This window comes from Botrytis cinerea, chromosome 16 (assembly GCF_000143535.2).
Source record: "Botrytis cinerea B05.10 chromosome 16, complete sequence".
Taxonomy (NCBI): domain Eukaryota; kingdom Fungi; phylum Ascomycota; class Leotiomycetes; order Helotiales; family Sclerotiniaceae; genus Botrytis; species Botrytis cinerea.
In genome coordinates this window covers 1,067,071-1,085,519 of record NC_037325.1, presented here as the reverse complement: position 1 = coordinate 1,085,519, position 18,449 = coordinate 1,067,071, and the positions used below count along the sequence as shown (strand labels likewise).

General features: G+C 42.7%; 4 protein-coding genes across 6 annotated transcripts; 2 read left to right on the top strand and 2 right to left on the bottom strand.

The window, feature by feature from the left end:
- Position 1: 1 nt before the first annotated feature.
- Positions 2–1,663, bottom strand: Bcmp1. The gene is made up of 3 exons (XM_001551795.2): positions 1,212–1,663; positions 866–1,151; positions 2–814 (listed from the first exon to the last, which is right to left on the bottom strand). Exons 1-3 carry the CDS (start codon positions 1,414–1,416, stop codon positions 244–246), a joined length of 1,062 nt encoding a protein of 353 aa, XP_001551845.1. The 5' UTR covers positions 1,417–1,663; the 3' UTR covers positions 2–243.
- Positions 1,664–4,803: 3,140 nt separating this feature from the next.
- On the top strand, positions 4,804–6,283 carry BCIN_16g02760 (hypothetical protein). Of its 2 annotated transcripts, XM_024698017.1 has the most exons (4): positions 4,804–5,224; positions 5,281–5,301; positions 5,356–5,664; positions 5,731–6,283. In XM_024698017.1, the coding sequence occupies exons 1-4, from the start codon at positions 5,065–5,067 to the stop codon at positions 5,952–5,954; spliced, it is 714 nt and encodes a 237-aa protein (XP_024553835.1). In that variant the 5' UTR covers positions 4,804–5,064; the 3' UTR covers positions 5,955–6,283. The 2 variants fall into 2 exon arrangements, with proteins under 2 accessions (XP_024553835.1, XP_024553834.1); XM_024698018.1 differs by having other exon boundaries at positions 5,281–5,664.
- A 511-nt stretch (positions 6,284–6,794) lies between these two features.
- BCIN_16g02750 (hypothetical protein) lies at positions 6,795–9,582 on the bottom strand. The gene is made up of 2 exons (XM_024698016.1): positions 9,550–9,582; positions 6,795–9,484 (listed from the first exon to the last, which is right to left on the bottom strand). The coding sequence occupies exon 2, from the start codon at positions 9,343–9,345 to the stop codon at positions 7,528–7,530; it is 1,818 nt and encodes a 605-aa protein (XP_024553833.1). The 5' UTR covers positions 9,346–9,484; positions 9,550–9,582; the 3' UTR covers positions 6,795–7,527.
- A 1,596-nt stretch (positions 9,583–11,178) lies between these two features.
- On the top strand, positions 11,179–12,686 carry BCIN_16g02740 (hypothetical protein). Of its 2 annotated transcripts, XM_024698014.1 has the most exons (4): positions 11,179–11,591; positions 11,659–11,699; positions 11,754–11,852; positions 11,963–12,686. In XM_024698014.1, exons 2-4 carry the CDS (start codon positions 11,678–11,680, stop codon positions 12,301–12,303), a joined length of 462 nt encoding a protein of 153 aa, XP_024553831.1. In that variant the 5' UTR covers positions 11,179–11,591; positions 11,659–11,677; the 3' UTR covers positions 12,304–12,686. The 2 variants fall into 2 exon arrangements, with proteins under 2 accessions (XP_024553831.1, XP_024553832.1); XM_024698015.1 differs by having other exon boundaries at positions 11,179–11,699.
- The last annotated feature ends 5,763 nt before the right edge of the window (positions 12,687–18,449 follow it).

The following is an 18,449-nucleotide window of genomic DNA, read 5'->3' as shown; positions in this document are numbered from 1 at the left end:
ATGGTACCACAAACTTATTCACCTCTGGATTTCATCGAGAAAAGATTACCGATAAAGCAATTGTGTGTACTAATATCTTTCGAATTTCGCTGCAACTAAATACAACAACAAATATCAAAGAAAGGCCTGGGGATTCATAAAGGCCCTCCTCTCTGCAAATCATTAAGGCTCTTCTCGAACCTGTCATTTCAATCACTCCATCGCTCCAACAAATCCAACCTCCAATCCGAGACTTGAGGTAATTTAACCAGTGCAACCACCGAGTCTGACGGATCCAGCATACATCTCGTAGGTATCGGCGTTGTTAGCAGCGTGGGCAGCAGACAAAGCCTTGGCAGCAGTTGGTCCATAGGCCCAATCTTCTGTACCGTACAAGTGAGTCATCTCGTGCAAGAGACTTCCGGCACGATCATAATCGAAATCAGCGCAAGTAGGTGAGTACTCGTCAAAGCCCCAGTATCCGTTGTTTGGGCAAGGAACAATGACGTTGGCGCTGGGAACGGTGTAGAGCAAGGCACTTCCGTCAGAGCAATCTCCGTAGGTATCTGTGCAGGAGATCTTTGGGGATGTGGTTTGAACGTTCTTGACATCAGTGTAGATGGCACGAACGGCAGACTCCTCGGAGGTAGACTTGAACCAGGTGGTGAAGTAATCGGCACCAGTACCGGCGGCAGTGTAAGCGTTGGTGGCCAATGTGATGGCATCAGCGACTGTGGTCTTGAGGGAGGAGGTTTGAGCGGTGCTGCAACTGCTGTAGGTTACGGCACGCTTGGAGATACGTGAGTTGAATGGCTCGTCTCTGCTTACGAGATCACTTTGATGAAGTTAGCAACCAGTATCGGCTTTGAGTAGTGACAGTACTTACGATGCAACCTTGCTTTGATCAGGAGTAATAGTGACAGTGTTGGAGGTGAGAGCATCGCAAAGAGTAGTTTGGCTCAAAGCAGATGGAGCACGTTCTCCAATGACGTATCTGAAACCTTGGATAGCGGTAACATCAACAGTCTCAAGACCTTCAAGATTGTAGGTCTTGGCGACATTGAGAGAAGCTGTGACTGTCTCGCCAGGTTGAAGAGTTTGGAACATATCAGCAGCAAGGCCGGTACGCTTGTAGTTGACATAAGTTCCCTTGAATTCAAGTTCCTTATCAGCTATAGACAGTCAGCAATGATTCCAAGAGATGGTCATTCGTATTCAGGAGCTGAACATACCTGTAGCAGCTACGACGTCCAAAGTAGCGTGTTCACTCAAGACGGTGTTACCCTTGAAAAGAGTGAGAGTCTCGGCACCAGTGTTGGTGATTGCAACTTGAGCAACATGATCAGCAGTGCCAGAAATCTCAAGTGAGAGAGGGCAGCTGGTAGCAGCCATGGCTGCACCAGCAAGAGCGGCGACTGGGAGGATCTTGGAAATCATGTTGAGATCTTTGGAGTATTGAACTGAATTGAAACTTGACTGAGAGGATGCTCTTTCAATGGAGAGCGAAAACGCAGGACTATAAGTACTGATTTACTCTTCATTGTCAAATGATAACAATCTGCCAGATGAGGCAGGTAATTTTAAAAGCCTCCCATTTCATAAACTGTATGTTTTGATCACCAGGTTTCTCACGATGCAAACTGACCTACAATCAACAATACCCTCACGTGTATCCACGTCGACCAGCCTCATGCAATGGACATGGGCGACGAAGAGGGTCAAAGCCAAGACGGTTCAATGCACGAAGTCGCATTATCATCCCTTGGCTGCACAAATCCTTCCCATATATAGCAACTCGATCTAATCGAGATATCATTGGTACGCGGACCGTCCAATGTGTCCTGTTGATTTGTTATAGATATCTAGAACGTTTCTTGAAGAAAAAAGCAACGAGCGTTGTGAGTGGCTGGACAAGACATTTGCCGAGGTGTTCCAATGTCGGATAAGCTTCTTCGCTAACCTACATCAGGAAGGGGAATGTCTTAAGGGGCCTTGGCGAGATGTGCCAATGCTGGATAAGCATCGTATTTATGTCGGGATTAAGCGCCAAGTAATTGCTTGAACATTTGGCGTAAGATTTTGCTTACATAGGAAGGTGAGGGTGGCGCTTTGCCAATATGCGCCAATGATATCTCCAAGACGAGCTACATTCAAGTGCCGGAGGCCAAGTATGTGTCGCAGTACCTTATCTCGCAATTTCATGTGACCGGGAGAAGACGTTCGAAAACGGCAGCTCGGGGAATGTGGATCCGCGTTCGTGTCTATCCTCCATCGTCGGCGATAGACCCATGAGGAATCCAAACGTATATTTCGCGTATGGCGGCGATATCCTGGGAAAGTTTCTATTTGATTTGTTTCGTTGACACATGGAATCAAGTGTATCTTGTAGTCCGATAACGGCGTGGCTTCGCATGTCTTTCTTCTTATGAGTTCTTCCACTGCTTCGCAGCTTCGCAGAAAGAGGCTTGGAATATAACAAGAGGAAATTCAATCATGGAATATTGTGGACAGTGTTGTGCATTGCTAGGTGACAGAAATCGATTGTGTGGAGGGAAGGAAATAATTGATTACGATTGATTGCTCCAGACCTACGGTCACCTCTTTCAAATTTTTGATAACTCATCGACAAATCAATACCAGAGTTTCGAGAGTTATTTTTGGCATTCAAGGGGATAGTATTATCATGATAGAATATCCAAACAGGCTAGGTGATTGAGCCTGGTATTTCGTCGACCACCAGCGATTTTCTCTGATGACTAAGCGTAGCACCTTCTTCTTGTGTAACGTGGAGCAAGGTTATTTGTCCAATATCTGTTCGCTCACATAAATACCATGGACACTCTTATTATTGCCATTCAATCGTCTCTTATGATTTCCGTTGATCATAACATAGCTATTCTCCATCACTGATTGTATTTCAAATGTTACTGATGTCCTAAGACGTCTACGGAAGGGGTCGTATAGTTAACATGTCTTTTGAGCGTTGGCGTGGAGTTCTGGCTATTTACACAATGGATTTCAGTGTTGACGGTGACTTTCTCGCCGGCTGGTTTATTTAGTAGATAATTGTTATCGTATTGATCTCTCTGCAGAATTGCCAACAGTCTGGATGCCGAAAATGCGTACGACTTTGGCGGTGCGAGTATTGTTTGATGGAGCTTCCAAAAGTACTCAACAGGCCTACGCTTACTTACGCCTCATGTTATTTTCCTTTGGTATTGAGTTTCATCCTGGCACATTTATCTAGGAGAGACGGCCAGAGTTGTTTTCGTCTCGATCTCAATGTATGTCACCTCTCAAGGGCTCGAGTACGTGGATCATTCGAAATTTATTCGCGAGCTGTTTTCCGTACGTTGCTATTTGGAGATCTGGTAGGAACGCTTGCGAGCCTTATGAAGGAGTGAAATGCTCTCTTTTCGATATTTTCCATTTGTTCGCAGGTTTCAGCAGTTTTTATTTCGACCGATCTTTTTATGGTGGCCCAGAAATTTATATCACAAAGTCTTAAGCATTGAAAACCCCCTCGCTATCGATTATGTTTGTCTCTCGATGAAAGGGAACCACCACCTCCAGCTTAGCTATCTCTGTTGAGAACCTCCATTCGACATCTTTTTGCCATTCGATCTCGATAACAGAATCATTGGCAGTGAAGGCTTTAGTTTAGGTCTTTGCATCATGTTCATCTCGAAGAAATCATCACGAATATTAAGCTATCGCCTTCCACTTCCAACCTTCTTAAAATCTGCAAATTGCCGATCAAAGATGACTTTAACAACATTCAAAATTAGCAATAGGCATTTACACGGAGCTTCTAGAGTGTTTCTGCCCCATGATCGCAACATGTTCTCGAAAAGGGTGTCAATTTGTCCCTGGTACAAATATGGTTCTAGACGCATTCTCGTCAAGACATATTCAAAGCTAATATCGAAGAGATCAATCTAGTTAACAATTCAAATGACTTCCTTCACTTTGTGCCATGCATCGAATTTCCTCTTCACATGTACCAATTGAACAAGACTACGAAAGCTCGGGCAAAAGATAAGCAAGCCCCAATATTACAATCAGTTTCTCAGATCATGTTATCTAGATAGTGAGATTTGCACATCAGAATATATGCACTTGACACTGCGATGATTCAGTTGAGGAATTGTACTTAGTACTCTTTGACTCCTCAGCTCAGATCATGTGTTGTGTATGTTGTCTGACGATTGATTTAGTCACTACCAGACTTTCTTCACTTCATTATTTAACTGGGTCTCTGTGGTGTCGGATGGTAGAGGGTAAGTTTTTTTTTGGATGCATGATTGATCTTGCATGGCGTTACGGGCGAGGCCCAATTCACGGTAGTATGGGTTTCTGGGTTATTTTTCTCCGAGAGAATCTTGTCGGCGCTTATTTCTCGATGGATTATCGGACATTAAACCTAAACAAAAGAGGAGAATATAGTGTATGTCGAACTTCATCAAAGATACAAACATATTCTTTGAATCTAAGCGGCCTGTATTATGATTCTTTTTTTTCTTCGTAGATTCTTATAAATATGAATGTTAGACATCCGAACAGAGAGCTCTATGATCCTTTGATCTATGGGATCAGCATCCTGTTTCTCCCAGGCCTCCTTGAGTTCAAAGCTCATAGCCGCAACATAAAGTGGAGAATGAAGCGGCAGTGAAGACCCGTCACATTTTGCCGAACGCAAGAGATCATAATACATCACTATCACAATACTACTGTGCACATAACCCTAAGCAAATTTTATCCTGCCATTGGCGGCTATTAAACCATACATGACAAGGCTGATATTCGCGCTAGCATTCCATATATGGACTTACAGACCCGACAGTTTGGCTCTCGCCATGGGTACTCATTGCTTCCAACTGTTGCCAAATGTTAGTACAGCCATTGACATCAAATCAATGGATATGAAATATTTCAATATGAAACGAGTAGTTCTCGCGAGTTATTACATTATTGCACCTCTCCTGCTCGGTCAAACAAGTATTCTCTTCTTCCAACATCAACTTCCTTCTTTTCTTTCAAGACCTTCACGCAACTTCCCCAAGTTTTAAGCTTTTGATTTACAAGATGCACATTTCAAAATTTCTGGAATTCTCCACTTACCTCGGTGTGAGTTATGGTGCTTGTGATACAAATGTTACAATATCAGGATTAGGAAGAGTTGCCGATGGACAGCCAGCTCTCGATCGCCAAATCGGTCTCTTTTCTTTTGGAGGATCAAAATGCTGTTAGTTTCACTACTTTCTCGATGTTTAAACCCCCAATTCTAACAATACTATGCAGCTCCAGAAACCACAGCCCACAGTTCGTCATCACTAGCAAAACCCCTTTCCATACTCTCAACTAATCCTTACTCAGCTCAAGACGTTACATATAGTCAAATCAGTATCCGCAGTTCTTCGAGATCAGACTGGTACAGCTACTATGGATTCCCAACTTTTGACTTATCTGCACACTGCGATATTCAAAGCTCCGGCGTTCCTCTCCGAGAATTCGTTCAAACAGGACATTTCACATGGACCTTGATCCCTGAGCAAAAAATCACAAACATTGTTTGTGAAACCACTCCTCATACCATGGTCAATTTCATCGGACGCGAGCAAGATGGAACACAAGTTTTCCGCACTGAAAAAGTAGTCGGAAACTCGGAGCTGGGATTTAGATTCGGTGAGCTTGCCTTCTGTCATGAACTTTGACTGTCATTAAGATAGATTTGGCTAATCATTAAAGCAGACTCAGATTCTCCAACCACAATCCATCAACTCGAGTCTACCTACCCACACTTTGGCTCATGCAGAGTTTCAAACGGGAAGAATAAATTCTCGTTCACAAAAACCGATCGTGGGATTTACACTATAAATCCCCCACAATCTAAGCTCAAGATTTCGTGTCCGGATTTAGCTTCGTATCCGTGGAAAGGAACGTCGATGCCAAAATTGTATGTTCAGGGTTCGTGATAGTCATGGGATTTGGGAGCAATGCGGAGTTTGGTTTGGTTTGGATGAGATGTACAAATCACTGTATGGTTATATAATGTTTATGTACTGGGTGGATTTATAGGGTAGATATGAGATGAGATGAGAATATCAACTCACTCACTACCTAGGTATCCAGGTAGTTAAAGTCTGTAGATTCAGACAATAATACAAAAAAGTTTCAATCTTAATATTCTTCTTCTTCACAATCTCTCCCATCCAGTCCCTCATCGCAATTCCTTTCCCTTTCCAGCACCTCACAATTTACTCTTCTTCCTCCAAGCACCCAAGAAATCCCAAACAGAATATTTACATACGCCGCACGCCACCGATTTATCCGGACCTGCATATAACCGCCAAATAAAAAACTCCCCCGCCCCCCCTCCTCACGTTCGTACTACACATGCCGCCATGTACCTAGGTATCACCATACCGTTACATCGTCTATTCGACCAAACAATTGATGTGAATTGATATCCAATCATCGCATAGACATTTAGAAAATATTGGGGTCCGGGGAGGGGTACCTGGCACTAACTGTTAGTTGCCGAGGATGCGGTCAGGGGTATGGTAAGGATTTCTGGGGGAGATTTTTTTTTTCTGTGCCAATTCAAGATTTCATGGATGATTTGGATGAGTTTCACTTTACTGCCACAGTTTAACATTTGGTTCGTATTATAATTTTTGCGATCATAAGAGAAGGAAATAATGGAAGTTGTTGTGCTTTGTTTTGAGTACGAATAGTCGTTAGTAGGGGGTTTCCTCGGGTGTAATGGAATGAGCATGTGATCAAGGACACTCACTCTACGCAATTTACAGAGTACTCGCTCTATTCTAGCAGATGAGGAATCTTCATGGCCGTGAGGAGGTGAGTTTATGTTTTGTTGACATGATCATGAATCAGCATGAAAAAGATTATTTCTTATCACATTTTAACCTTGATCTGATTTTCATCACCTACAGATTTCGGCCGACACGACATAATCAATGGGTCCAGAAATAGCCGCGCCTCCCGTCCCCAAAAATACTGTTCATCTCAGCTCTAGGTACCTCTTCAGTACACTGTGCCCGATAAATTACATCATATCATGGCCACGTATCCTACGTTCTAGATATCTAGCTGTAGACTCTAAATTTGGTACTGTTCTGCTGGTATTCATATGATCACAAGCTCAATTATCACAGAACGACAGACGGAATGTTTAAGATTCATGTCCATTGTGTCGAGTATCGTACTATCTATGGCGACGAGAAGAGGGAGCTACCTAAGCTACAAACCATAGCAAGCAGTTACACAAATCTCTTCGTATCCAGCCATCAAGGCATCCGTTTTTACTTTGAAAGGCCAATGATAAAAGCCATATTTCCAGACACCCTTCCCGCCAAATCTCCCATTTCCCAAGTGACGTTGCAAAACGATTTTGTGGATAGAACTCGTAAAGACATTTGTATTTCATGACCCCAACTCCTCGCTGTCCTTTCGCTCACCATTTCACTCCTTGTAACAAAAACAAATTTGTTGACGCCACATATCTTTGCCAATCGTGAAACATAACTATCGAGCAAGCTGATCACTACTCGCCTCACACTCCTCAAATTCTAACTCCCACTTATCGACTTCCTTGAATTTCCTCGCAGCTTTTTTCAATTCCTTTCCTACCCTCTTCTCTAATTCAGAACTGTTCTCACTTCGAGGCTCTTCTGGTGATCTTTCGTCTTGGGCAGGTGCCAGACTGTCACCGGGATCGATTTCATTTTCCTTATCAGATACTACCGGTGCTGGCTTCCTTCCATAAGTTCTCTTTCCTTTACCTTTAGCGGCAGCCTTAGCTTTTTGTGTGAGTTTTGAAGATGTAGCAGATGCTCCAGTAGTAGGGCGAGCAGAAGCTTGACGACGGGCAGTTGGGGCGACTGTTATGGTCAATTCGTCATCATGCTCGCCAAGACCAGTAGTGTCCACCTCACTATCAGAAGATTCCACGTCCAAAGCGGATCGATGACGCTGACGGCGTCTTGGAAGTAGTGCTTGTAGGGCTGCAGTAGACAAAGTTGCAGGTTGAGGTGCAGCTTTACGCGGAGGTCGTGTGGAACGTGTGGGTATATCGGGTGAATGTGTGAGTGATGGCGGGGAAGATATAGGAGAGGAATGCATTTCTGTATTGGAGGCAGGAGGTGGAGTTCGTGGATTTATTATGCGACGGGATCGAGTAACTGCTTGTCGCGTATTTAAAGTAGGTTGAGGGGGTGGCGGAGGTGATGGTAGAGATTGAGCAGGCGAAAGAGAGGAACTGCCACCACGTGGAGGCGCCATAGTTTCACTCATAGGCTCGGGTGTCCCAATATGTTCTATTGATGATAATGGCGAATCCTCAGGCGAAGGCTCTTTTTCTAATTCTGGTAGCTCCCCCTCCTCGTCGTCTTCATTACTGTCTATCGGTGCGGTCGCGGGAACTGTATCTTCGAGATCTGAATCATTTCTAGGTAATTTAGAAGGGCTCTGCTGGGTATGCGTAGCGTCTTGTGAGCGTGGAACCTGTACACTAGACAATTTTCGTTTTCTTGAACTCGAAGATGAAGGCATAGCTCTTCCCTTGGCAAAGTTTAAAGGTGTTGATTCGTCTTCAGGCGCAAAACCATCGGAGTCGGAATCGGAATCGAATGTAGGTCTTGATTCTTGTGGTTTCCGCGCCGTTCCCAAGATACTAGGTTCTCGAGCTCTTCTCTTAAAATTACCAAGTCGCAATACAGATCCGATTTCTGGTCTATCCCCACCCACACTACTTGGTCTCCTAGATCCAGCGCGTCCTCTAAATGTTCCCATTCCTAGCCCAGATGTATTCCTCTTTCCAACACTTGTAAGACCATTCTCTTCTGCTAAATTCGAGTCTATACTGCTTGATCGAGCTCGTGTGGTTTGTTGTCCTAAGATACTTGGTTCGCGCGCCCTCCGTCGAAAATTACCAATCGCAAGTACAGAATTGTCCATAGCAGATGTACGCCGACCTCTTCTCCCAGCTTCGATTTCAGGACTACTCGATATCCGCGTATCATCGTCTGATTCTAATTCCGGCGCACTCTTCGATTTTGTAGTATTGGCAGATTCCTTGGACTCTGTATTTTCCATGTTGCGCGATGCATTGCGACCACTACTTCGTGTTGCAACAGACTTCCCTTTTGCCAGCTTTGTCGCATCCGCAGGTGCCTCAAGGTCTCCATCACTAACATCATATAGATCATCGAAAGGACGCGCCCTTGGAGCTGTCGCTGGTAAAGATGCCGGCTCGATTAGTTCTGTTGATTCTATGACGCGCGGGGCAGGCGCAGTCGCAGTCGCGGCAGGACGAGTAACTTTTGTGCGTTTCGGGCGTGGCATATTGCAAGGATATTAGGGGATTACTTATTATCGGAATTGAATATTCGAACCTGTAAAAGGCCGTTTATCGAATTTCGTGAAGCTTTTATGGTGGTATAAGATATTGTGGACGGTAGTTGAGCGCGTCGCGTCTCCACATCTAATAGTTTATTAGTTTGTTTATCTTAGCGACAAACAGAGCAGCTAATTGTAACCTACACCTACATCATATGTAGCTCTATTCACTCGCCAAGCACCAAGTAGAACTTTATCATCAGAATTCAGTACAACTCAATGTATACCAAAACAACGAACTCGCATGCCTTTTTTTCAATTGGCGATCAGATCTCTTTTAACCTTTACAAGTGAAGACAGTTTCCGCAGTTCCACTATGCCTCCTACGCCTCCTGTGCCTCACAATAGAGGTGGGCCAGCGCCCACTTACTTTCAAGAACCGTTTGAAATCTTTGTAGAATTTCGTGTCCGAATGAATTGAGGCTCTTTAAGCAAAGAAGAAAACTAGTTGTAGCTTTCCTATTGTCGATCTTGTGTGTTGAGTTGTTACAGCGCTATAGCTACTCGAGTGGTGGTAAACTACGTATCAATTCGTTTCAAGTTTGTGTGCATCTGAAAAAGGTTGATTCGCTATAGAAGGGAGCACCTGCAGCTTTCTGGGGGGTTTGCATCATACATTGGGGGCCATTGGGGAACAAATGCACGTAAAGTCACATTGTACCTCGGTCATGCCCAATCGTTCCCAAGACCCTGCATCGCAAAGAGAAAATTCAGTTGACACTCTCGTCAGCGTTCAACTATCAATGTTTTCCTATTCCACGATCGTTCTTTGCTTTCATACATGACAATTGTAGGTACTTTGTCTGCGCCTCAACACAACGTGTGAAGTTTCACCGACTTTTGGCAGCAACGAATGCGAAGAGTCAATAGAAAGCTGGGTCTTGATAACTGTACAGATTCGAATTGTGTACTACTCGTGGTTTATTTGTCGAGCCCAAAGACTCAATACACTTTGTTTGATCTCTACAATGATATGATCGACTACTTATTGAAGGCTAGGTAAAGTTTGAAATAACCGGTTTCAACACAGATTTATCAGATCTCCTGGAATCAAGAAACATAAACGTCCAAATGACGGGTATTAGACAACTTGCAAAGAATTTCCATGATTGCAAAGTAAAGAGATTGAGGCTGAAACACTAGCCCCAATTCAGCAGTGCTAGTTTTTTAATAGCAATTTCTATACAGCTACAGCTGCTCGGCACGTTCAAGCGTTTATGCTGCTTTAGTGTGTCACTCGGTCCGTACCGGTAACCACTGCAACCCCAAGGTCAGCTTGGGCAAGCGAATAGATTCGGGTGAACCTATTGGGTTGAACATGTTGAAGATCTATATGCGCGGGTATTCCGACTTCCCACTTACATGAGGCCTTCATATTAGCCAGAGATTTGAGGATATGAATAACTATAGCTTGTGGCTATGCATTACAACATGATGTTCCACAAGACCACTCTTGAAGTTCAGAACCCCAGGCACTATCCACACAGCACAGCCCTCTCGATTTTCCGACAGTGTGGAGTTTTCAAAAGATATGAATGCTGTACGGCTATCATTGAGCAAGAGACTCTTGATCCCGAGAGCCTCAAGCTGTCAATCACGCGGCATTGCGGCAAGGTTATTCACCGACTCTGATCGTGACGATCTTGTCGCAATTTTATTTTCCCATAGGAAACCTTTGCTGCCTGATTCGACAATGCTATACAGATTCGCAATTTTCAGTCTATTTTGTAAGAAGGAGGGTAATGTTGTTCGCAGTATTCATACCCCACTTTCAGGCCGGGATTGGTATAAGGCGCTGTTATACCAGGTGAGAAAGCTGCTTCTCCTCACCAACAAGTGGGATGTTGGTGCGAGATCTCCAATATTTTCAGTCCCTCATGACTCCAACACATTGAAACCAAGAGGGATCGCTTACATGGTAGCAGATATCTCCTACCATGGATGTGCAAGGGAGGGCCATCGTCATATGTTATTATTAGCCGAGTGAGATTTCCCCCTGGAAAAGGGCTGAGTGTCGACTCTTGATCACCAATTTTTTTTGGATACACCGCATCGTTCAAAATTCTGCTGCTGATGTGCCACACCTCCATCTGCGACGACACTTTCTTCGTCAGGATGTGGGATATCGCCAGCTCATCTGGCAGGCATAAGCCATTGCGGCTATCAGGACATCGCAAGCATAAAGATCTAAGGTACAAGTAGAACTCTCTTCTATCGTTGAATTCATACACTTCAAGTCCTGACAAACAAACTCTCAAGCTATCTCACACTTTTTTTTATGATACCAAATACTGAAATGTGTAAGCTGAAACATTGTACTACGTTCCATTCCTCCTCTTCTGACATCTTCTTAGTGGGCGCTGGTAATATTATCGACATAACCTTTGGTGTTATAAGCGCCATCCTCACGATGATAAGTATTTACTTGATGTGCAAACATCACAATGCCAGAGGTAAGTTAATCTTGTCTCTCGATAGACCATAGCTGCAAGGTCAGCACATCATAGATTGCATGGATTTAACTATTCGCATTTCATTCTCGAATCCTCTCTGACCAGATTAGTTCCAGAACTTGATATTGAGCAAGGCAGAGACTCCAAACTCAATCCAACCATGCCCGATTCTGATCCAGCTTCTATTCCTTCGTATTCTTACCCGCAACCCTTACCTATGGCATTGAATCAAGTAGGCGTACCATTTCCAATTGCCTCGCAACCTGATTTTTCGCCCAGCACGCAATCGATTCAGACTACTTCTCAAAATACGCCTGTACAATATCAAATACCTCAACAGAATCCACAGTGTCTTCCTATTACAACGAATATGGCTACAGTGTCAGATCTTCCTGATTCTCATGCTTACTACCACTCATTCCAATCATTTTTTCTGAACGAGAGTGGGTAGTCTTTTGGTTCGAATGTTTGCGTCATATTAGCAATGTATCTGTAAATTTGGCGCTTAGAACCTATTGAGTTGCATTGTAGAGAGTTAAGATATGGGCTCACGCCGGAATACCGATATGATGATGGTATGCAAAATTGATCTGAGATTCCTTGTTTACGGTGTTTTCTTTTGGAATTTGAATACATGGGGTAATTACTGGTTTCTTTAGTTTTGGAACGGAAGATTTGGAAGGGGACAGAGAAAATGGCAAAGATAAATGTGTTAAACAGGCAATAAAATGAGGTGCTGCAGGAGATATGTATATCGGAGAATTGAAAAGTGCGAATTGCCTAAACTTTAATGAGATAGTTCCCGTATGTGAATTGACAGGTTCAGCCCAGCCAAGTGAATTAAGAATGATTTTGAGAGCAGAATCATACGATGAATTGGAATTATATATAGCCGATATATCCCGCAAGTGCTTTCTTTATCTATGCATATGGTTTGCAGCCCCCAATTTCCTAATTGGGCATGAGAATATGCATCTGCAGCAAAACATCATCTATAGCGGATCGAAACAAGCACTTTTGTGATGGTGTGGGGTGTAAAACTACCTCTTTAAATTAAAATGACGTTCCTTGACCCTGTCGCTCAATAATCTCAATGGTGCTTTCGGAAGGGTCGGGTGTACTCCTCGTGGACCCCACATTTCATCGAGATTTGTAGTCTTCGTATTGCGCAACGGCTCTGGTGCGGCCCGGGACCTATGGTGGTTGATCTATCTGATATCCGATTTGGTGGAAGCTGACGGATACATCAAGGCTAATGAATCTCAACGGTGCAGATTGAGATACAAAGAAGACCACGGGGAAAATCACAATCATCAACAGTGCAGATGATTGTCATTCATACGCCTTATATCATTGTGAACCTTCGCCAACAACTCGAATTCTTTCATTCTCAATAATCTATTCGTGAAAAAGCACTATACAACACATTCACGGCCTTTCCGATCGGCTTCGGGCTCCAAGGAATTATGTAGGAAGGATTTCGTCACGCATGCGCCATAGAAGCTTGGCCACTATCCAAAGCCACAAGAAACAGAATCCTAAACAGACTTTGCCCAATCGCCCTTGACAACACTCTCAGATGGTAAGTCAGTCAGTTAAATGCCTGTACTGCATGTACAACATGAAATAAGCTCTTCTCATTGGTGTGTTGTGTTGGGGATGTGCTACTCTGCATTTCCATACATACTTCACATTCAAAGCAAAAGTGTTTTGTCTTTTGAGTCCCGAGTATCACTCCCAAGCACATACTCTTATATCTCTATTATGTCACTATTCAGTGTTGCAAAACATCAAGAAATAACAAAATACAGATTCTCCTGCAAACTATAACCCTTGATACATGTACGAGTACTCATGCAGCCAGAAAGTATGCGATTCCGAAGCTAGACGCACATATAACAACGTGACCTACCTGAAGAGGATTAAACTGATTTCCTCAGCGGTGGAGTTGCATACACCCTAGCTATACGAGTAAAAACAGAGCTGTTCCCAAAGGCATTCGCCATAATACCTTACGCCCCATCGATACCATCACTGCTATTTGCTTCCTTCTCTCAGGGTTTAGACCCGCTATTAATGCCATTCTAATCACGTGTAAGCATTACTACAAGCACGCTTCGGTCACACATATCGACATTTCAATCTACTCTTTCTTCACTGGCTCTACAAGACCTCGAGAAAAATGTCAGGCTACATCTCAGACTAGTCAATGATTTCTCCGCAACCATACTAGCATCAAATCCCCAACTACTTTTCCCATCTCGCTATATCTCGCATCTCCTTCCATCATCTGGATACTATTCGACGCCTTACCCTCAAGTTCGTTGCTAGCTTGGCTAACTGCAGTATCCAAAAAGTCCTTTGACAAGCGTTCAATAAAAGTCCGACGTGCGCTAATTTTATTCCTCCGCGTCCGGTAGTATGTCGGTCGCTTAATAGTTCTGAAGATATCCGTCTCGCATGCTGAAACTATCTCCCCCTGAAATCTAGGCTTAGCCTTACCACATCTAGATATCCCTCCGCTTTGGCAATTCTTGACCATAGCTAACAACTCCCCACTATTCCCTGCTATTCCCTGCTATTGAATTTTTGATTGATATGGTTCAGCTTAATTAAGCTGCTGTATTGAGTTGGGGTTTGATTAGTATTAAAGTGCTTGTAGATGTGATTGCAAGGATTCAGAACTGAGACTCCGATTATACCGATGCGAAAGAAAAATGGTAGAAGGCGTGGCCATGTCTTCGTCTCAGCTGATCAGTTAAGTGGTCATTTATGTTTATATACAGAAATGATGGTTATATAAAAGCGCACCTGCGTTCTTCAGCGCATCATGAACGTCGAAAAGATCTATCACCATTACTGCCTAAGTGGGCATTGGGCACTTCATCAATATCACCATCTTTGACAATTACTTTTAAATTCCCCGTCAGCAGGTAGACTAAAAATTTGGCTACGCGACGGTTACCTCCGGGACGGGCAATGGTCTTGATGGAGAATCTGCGGATCATCCACTGCGGTGTGGATAATTCAAATTTTGAAATGGTTAACCTGCAGAGTATCTGCATATAATTTGCAAAGGAATGGATGACTGTAGATTGTTTGCAAGTTATCTGCAGATACACAGGTACCTGCAAAGTACCTGCAGATTATCTCCAGACAATCTGTTCAAATACATACTCGGATCACCTGAAGGCCTCAAATTGATTTGGGAATAGCTTCATATTTAAGCGAAAAAGCGAATTTTGTTATTTGTGCTAGTTTTTATACCAATTCTAAAATTATACTAATGCTATACAGAATTATGCATTCGGATAATCCGCAAATAATCTAAAAGCCTTATGGATAATCTGCGGCGCGGGTAGCTCCCCTGGTGGGTAACCTGCAGGGCGGATTATCTGCAGATAATCCGTGGGTGCAGATAATTTTTTGCACGGTCTGATGTCAGAGAAGCTAATATCGTTGAACATTGGGAACAATACTATCCAAACTCCCGTCACTTACTTTTCGTGATGAAACACTCAAGTTCAGCGTGTCAAACCCTACAATCTCGTAAGTATCAAGTATAAAAGTGGAACATACACATAAAGATACTAATTAAACCACACGATGAAACCCCCCAATCCCAAGAAAGATTTCTCTCATGTTCCTTAGTTTTTCTCCAAATTCCATTCTATCAATCCCCCACCCCGTCCAAGAAATACACTTCTTTCTTCTCCATCCCTCAATCATACATCATGCGTCTTTTATATATGAGTACCTATGTAAAATTAAATCTGTATTTTAGATATAGGCATAGTCAGCGTAGCAATAGCTATAGATAGACTGAACTGACTAAGAATTCACTACTACAATATAGATATACATACCCATCCACATATCCCCATCAAGACAATTCCATCCCTCCAAAACCGCAAGATAGATAAGTTTCAAAGAGTCTAAGATGTAAAACAAAGTGGTAAAAATTATCTCCATTACTTTAGAAAGCACAAATTCTGTGTAAACAAACATATAAATACCCAATTCTACATTCACTCTTGACACCCCGTATTTCTTCCCATTATCCCGGATTCAAATTCAGATTCAAATTCATAACAGAATTGCACGGCTCATTTGAGACGCGTTTCAAAAAAAGACTCCGGTGAAGATTCTGAGGACGATATACACTTGGTTTTCGAATGGATTTTAATTAATTTTTAATAATTTCTCAAAGATTAAAGTATATTAAAAAAAATGAAACTATCAAACCCAGCTTGCAAGAACTCACAAATTTCGTGGAATAAAGCTGGATGCGCGAAGACGCAAGATGATATTAGATTTGATATCTTGATCCGGTGTTGAAGTTTTCATGGTCGGCGAGTATACTCGAGTACTGTGACTTTCCATGCATGCGTCTTAATACAAGATTCCAAAATTCTATATATCATATACCTTTAGTAGGAACAAGCACGTTTTTCAGAGACGACATTCCTGCTCAAGCCATGTTTTTGTTGCCATGAGATTGTTTATTTTCGAGAGAGAAAGCAGGATTGACTGATGGGTAAACATATTCTCTTAAAAAATGAAGCGAATGTAAACTTTCAAGCCATTTGAATGCTTTAATAATATTCATGGAAAAGGGCCAGCCAGGATAGTCGGATCCTTCACCTTCTTTCCAGTTGATACATCACATGACATGATTTCAAATCGTAGCGATGAGAACTATGATATAGAAACTTAAGGCTTCGGTTATGAACTTCATAAAATTATTGAGGAGTAAATCAATTCTAATTGAAGATTGATTCAATTTTGATCTATGAAAGCTCGAAGATATGGAATATCATGTGATTGATCAGATCATGTGACAGGAACAACCGTCTCATTATTGATGTGCAAGACACCTGGTAGGACCTTGTATTTTTGCTTTTGGCTCAAGCAACATATTCTCAAAAATCTGGGTACTTCTTGATATTTCTCACTTAATTTTATATTTCCACTGTGTCTTTACAGTACAGTTCGATCCCCCGCTCAACGTTTCATCCCCATACTTCCCTGCGATTGCATTATTCAGTTCTTAGTAGGAACTTGGTGTCTTGAATATGAGAATAACATCATAATTGAGGTTATTATAAACTTGAAACGTGTGGTTAATAATCTGGATGTAAATATTGGACGATCCGAAATCATAGCCTTCAAAGGAGAAGCCGTATAATACTAGCTACTGCAAAGACATCCACTTACACTGTCAGGGTATCTTGTTTGTGAAAAATTCCACTCAGATAGAACAGAAAGGAGAGATTTGGAAAGAAACCGTTTCTTGAAGCCATGATGTTGTGACACTGTGACACTATGGCTCAAGCATGCTCTTGTATGCTCGTATCAATCTCGCCTTGATTCCTCACATCGATTGCCTCCTCTATGCTCCTAAATTATGGCAGAGCTATTGAAAGCCTGTTGAGTCAAGGATCGAAGGATTATTTGATAGAATAAGAATTATGGTGTGCCTAAAATTCAACCTTGAACACATCAGTGGGCTTGTCCAGAGACACAAACGCTCAGCTAACAACACCGTAAATGCCTTGCGCGAATGTGTCTTTTGGACACAAACAATCAATCGAGCACTTGCTGAGAGAATACCTTGATAAACATTACAAACACGAAATGCAGTAACCTCAAATATTCTGCCGCATCCAACCGAGGAAACCATGAGATGAGGCCGACTCGGGAGCCGTAGACCACACGGATGTTGGCACTTTACAAACAAAAAATGGAAATTGCTCGAATGTGTGTTTGTTTCATGACTGCTATGTTGATTGGTAATATATTGGCGAGCTCGAAGGATTCAAAGAAAGATGATACATTGGATACTCGGCATTTGTGTTGATTGAATTATCTCCATGGAAATCTCAATATACTTACAGAGAAATCGAAAGATCTGTTGGTGGATTCGTCATTTCATAATTTCTGGAAACGTAATTTGTATATACCGTCGGTCGGAACATCAACGGTATACGGCTGTTGTCCAGCGTCACCTGGAGACATTGTTGCTTTGCAGGTGACTGATATTGATCAATTAAATTTTTGTTCTCCAGACCTTTTTCAGTGAAGGGAACAATTTGATAATGCTCCGAGACGTCCCCCGAACTTCCACGCTGGCCTTTGACTTCATGATGGTTCGAATCGATGGAAATCTGATCAACATACGAGTTTCTTGTCTCTGCTACACAATGCATGGCCAACGCATTGTACCAATGATCCCGTGAACTACACATTTGATGAACACTTCAATTTTCAGGCAGCCTCAAGAAGTCACTACCTCTTAGGCGTGCCTTTAAATGGAGAAATGATTGAGTGGTAGGGCTGCGCGAACACGGATGCCAAACTTGGACACCGACGGATGACTGCATCATCTAGGCATTGGACTCGTAGAGGAAAAGAAACAAAATCGTGTAGAACGAATATAAGGCTAGGGGAATTAACTATGTCATCCCGGGGAAAACATCCTATAGTTCAAACGGCAAAATAGTGACACTACCTAACTGCTTGGTGTTATGTGAATTTCTCAGTGATGAACAACTAGGAAGTGTGTAACTTTGCTGTTGACTTGATATGTTGTGATGG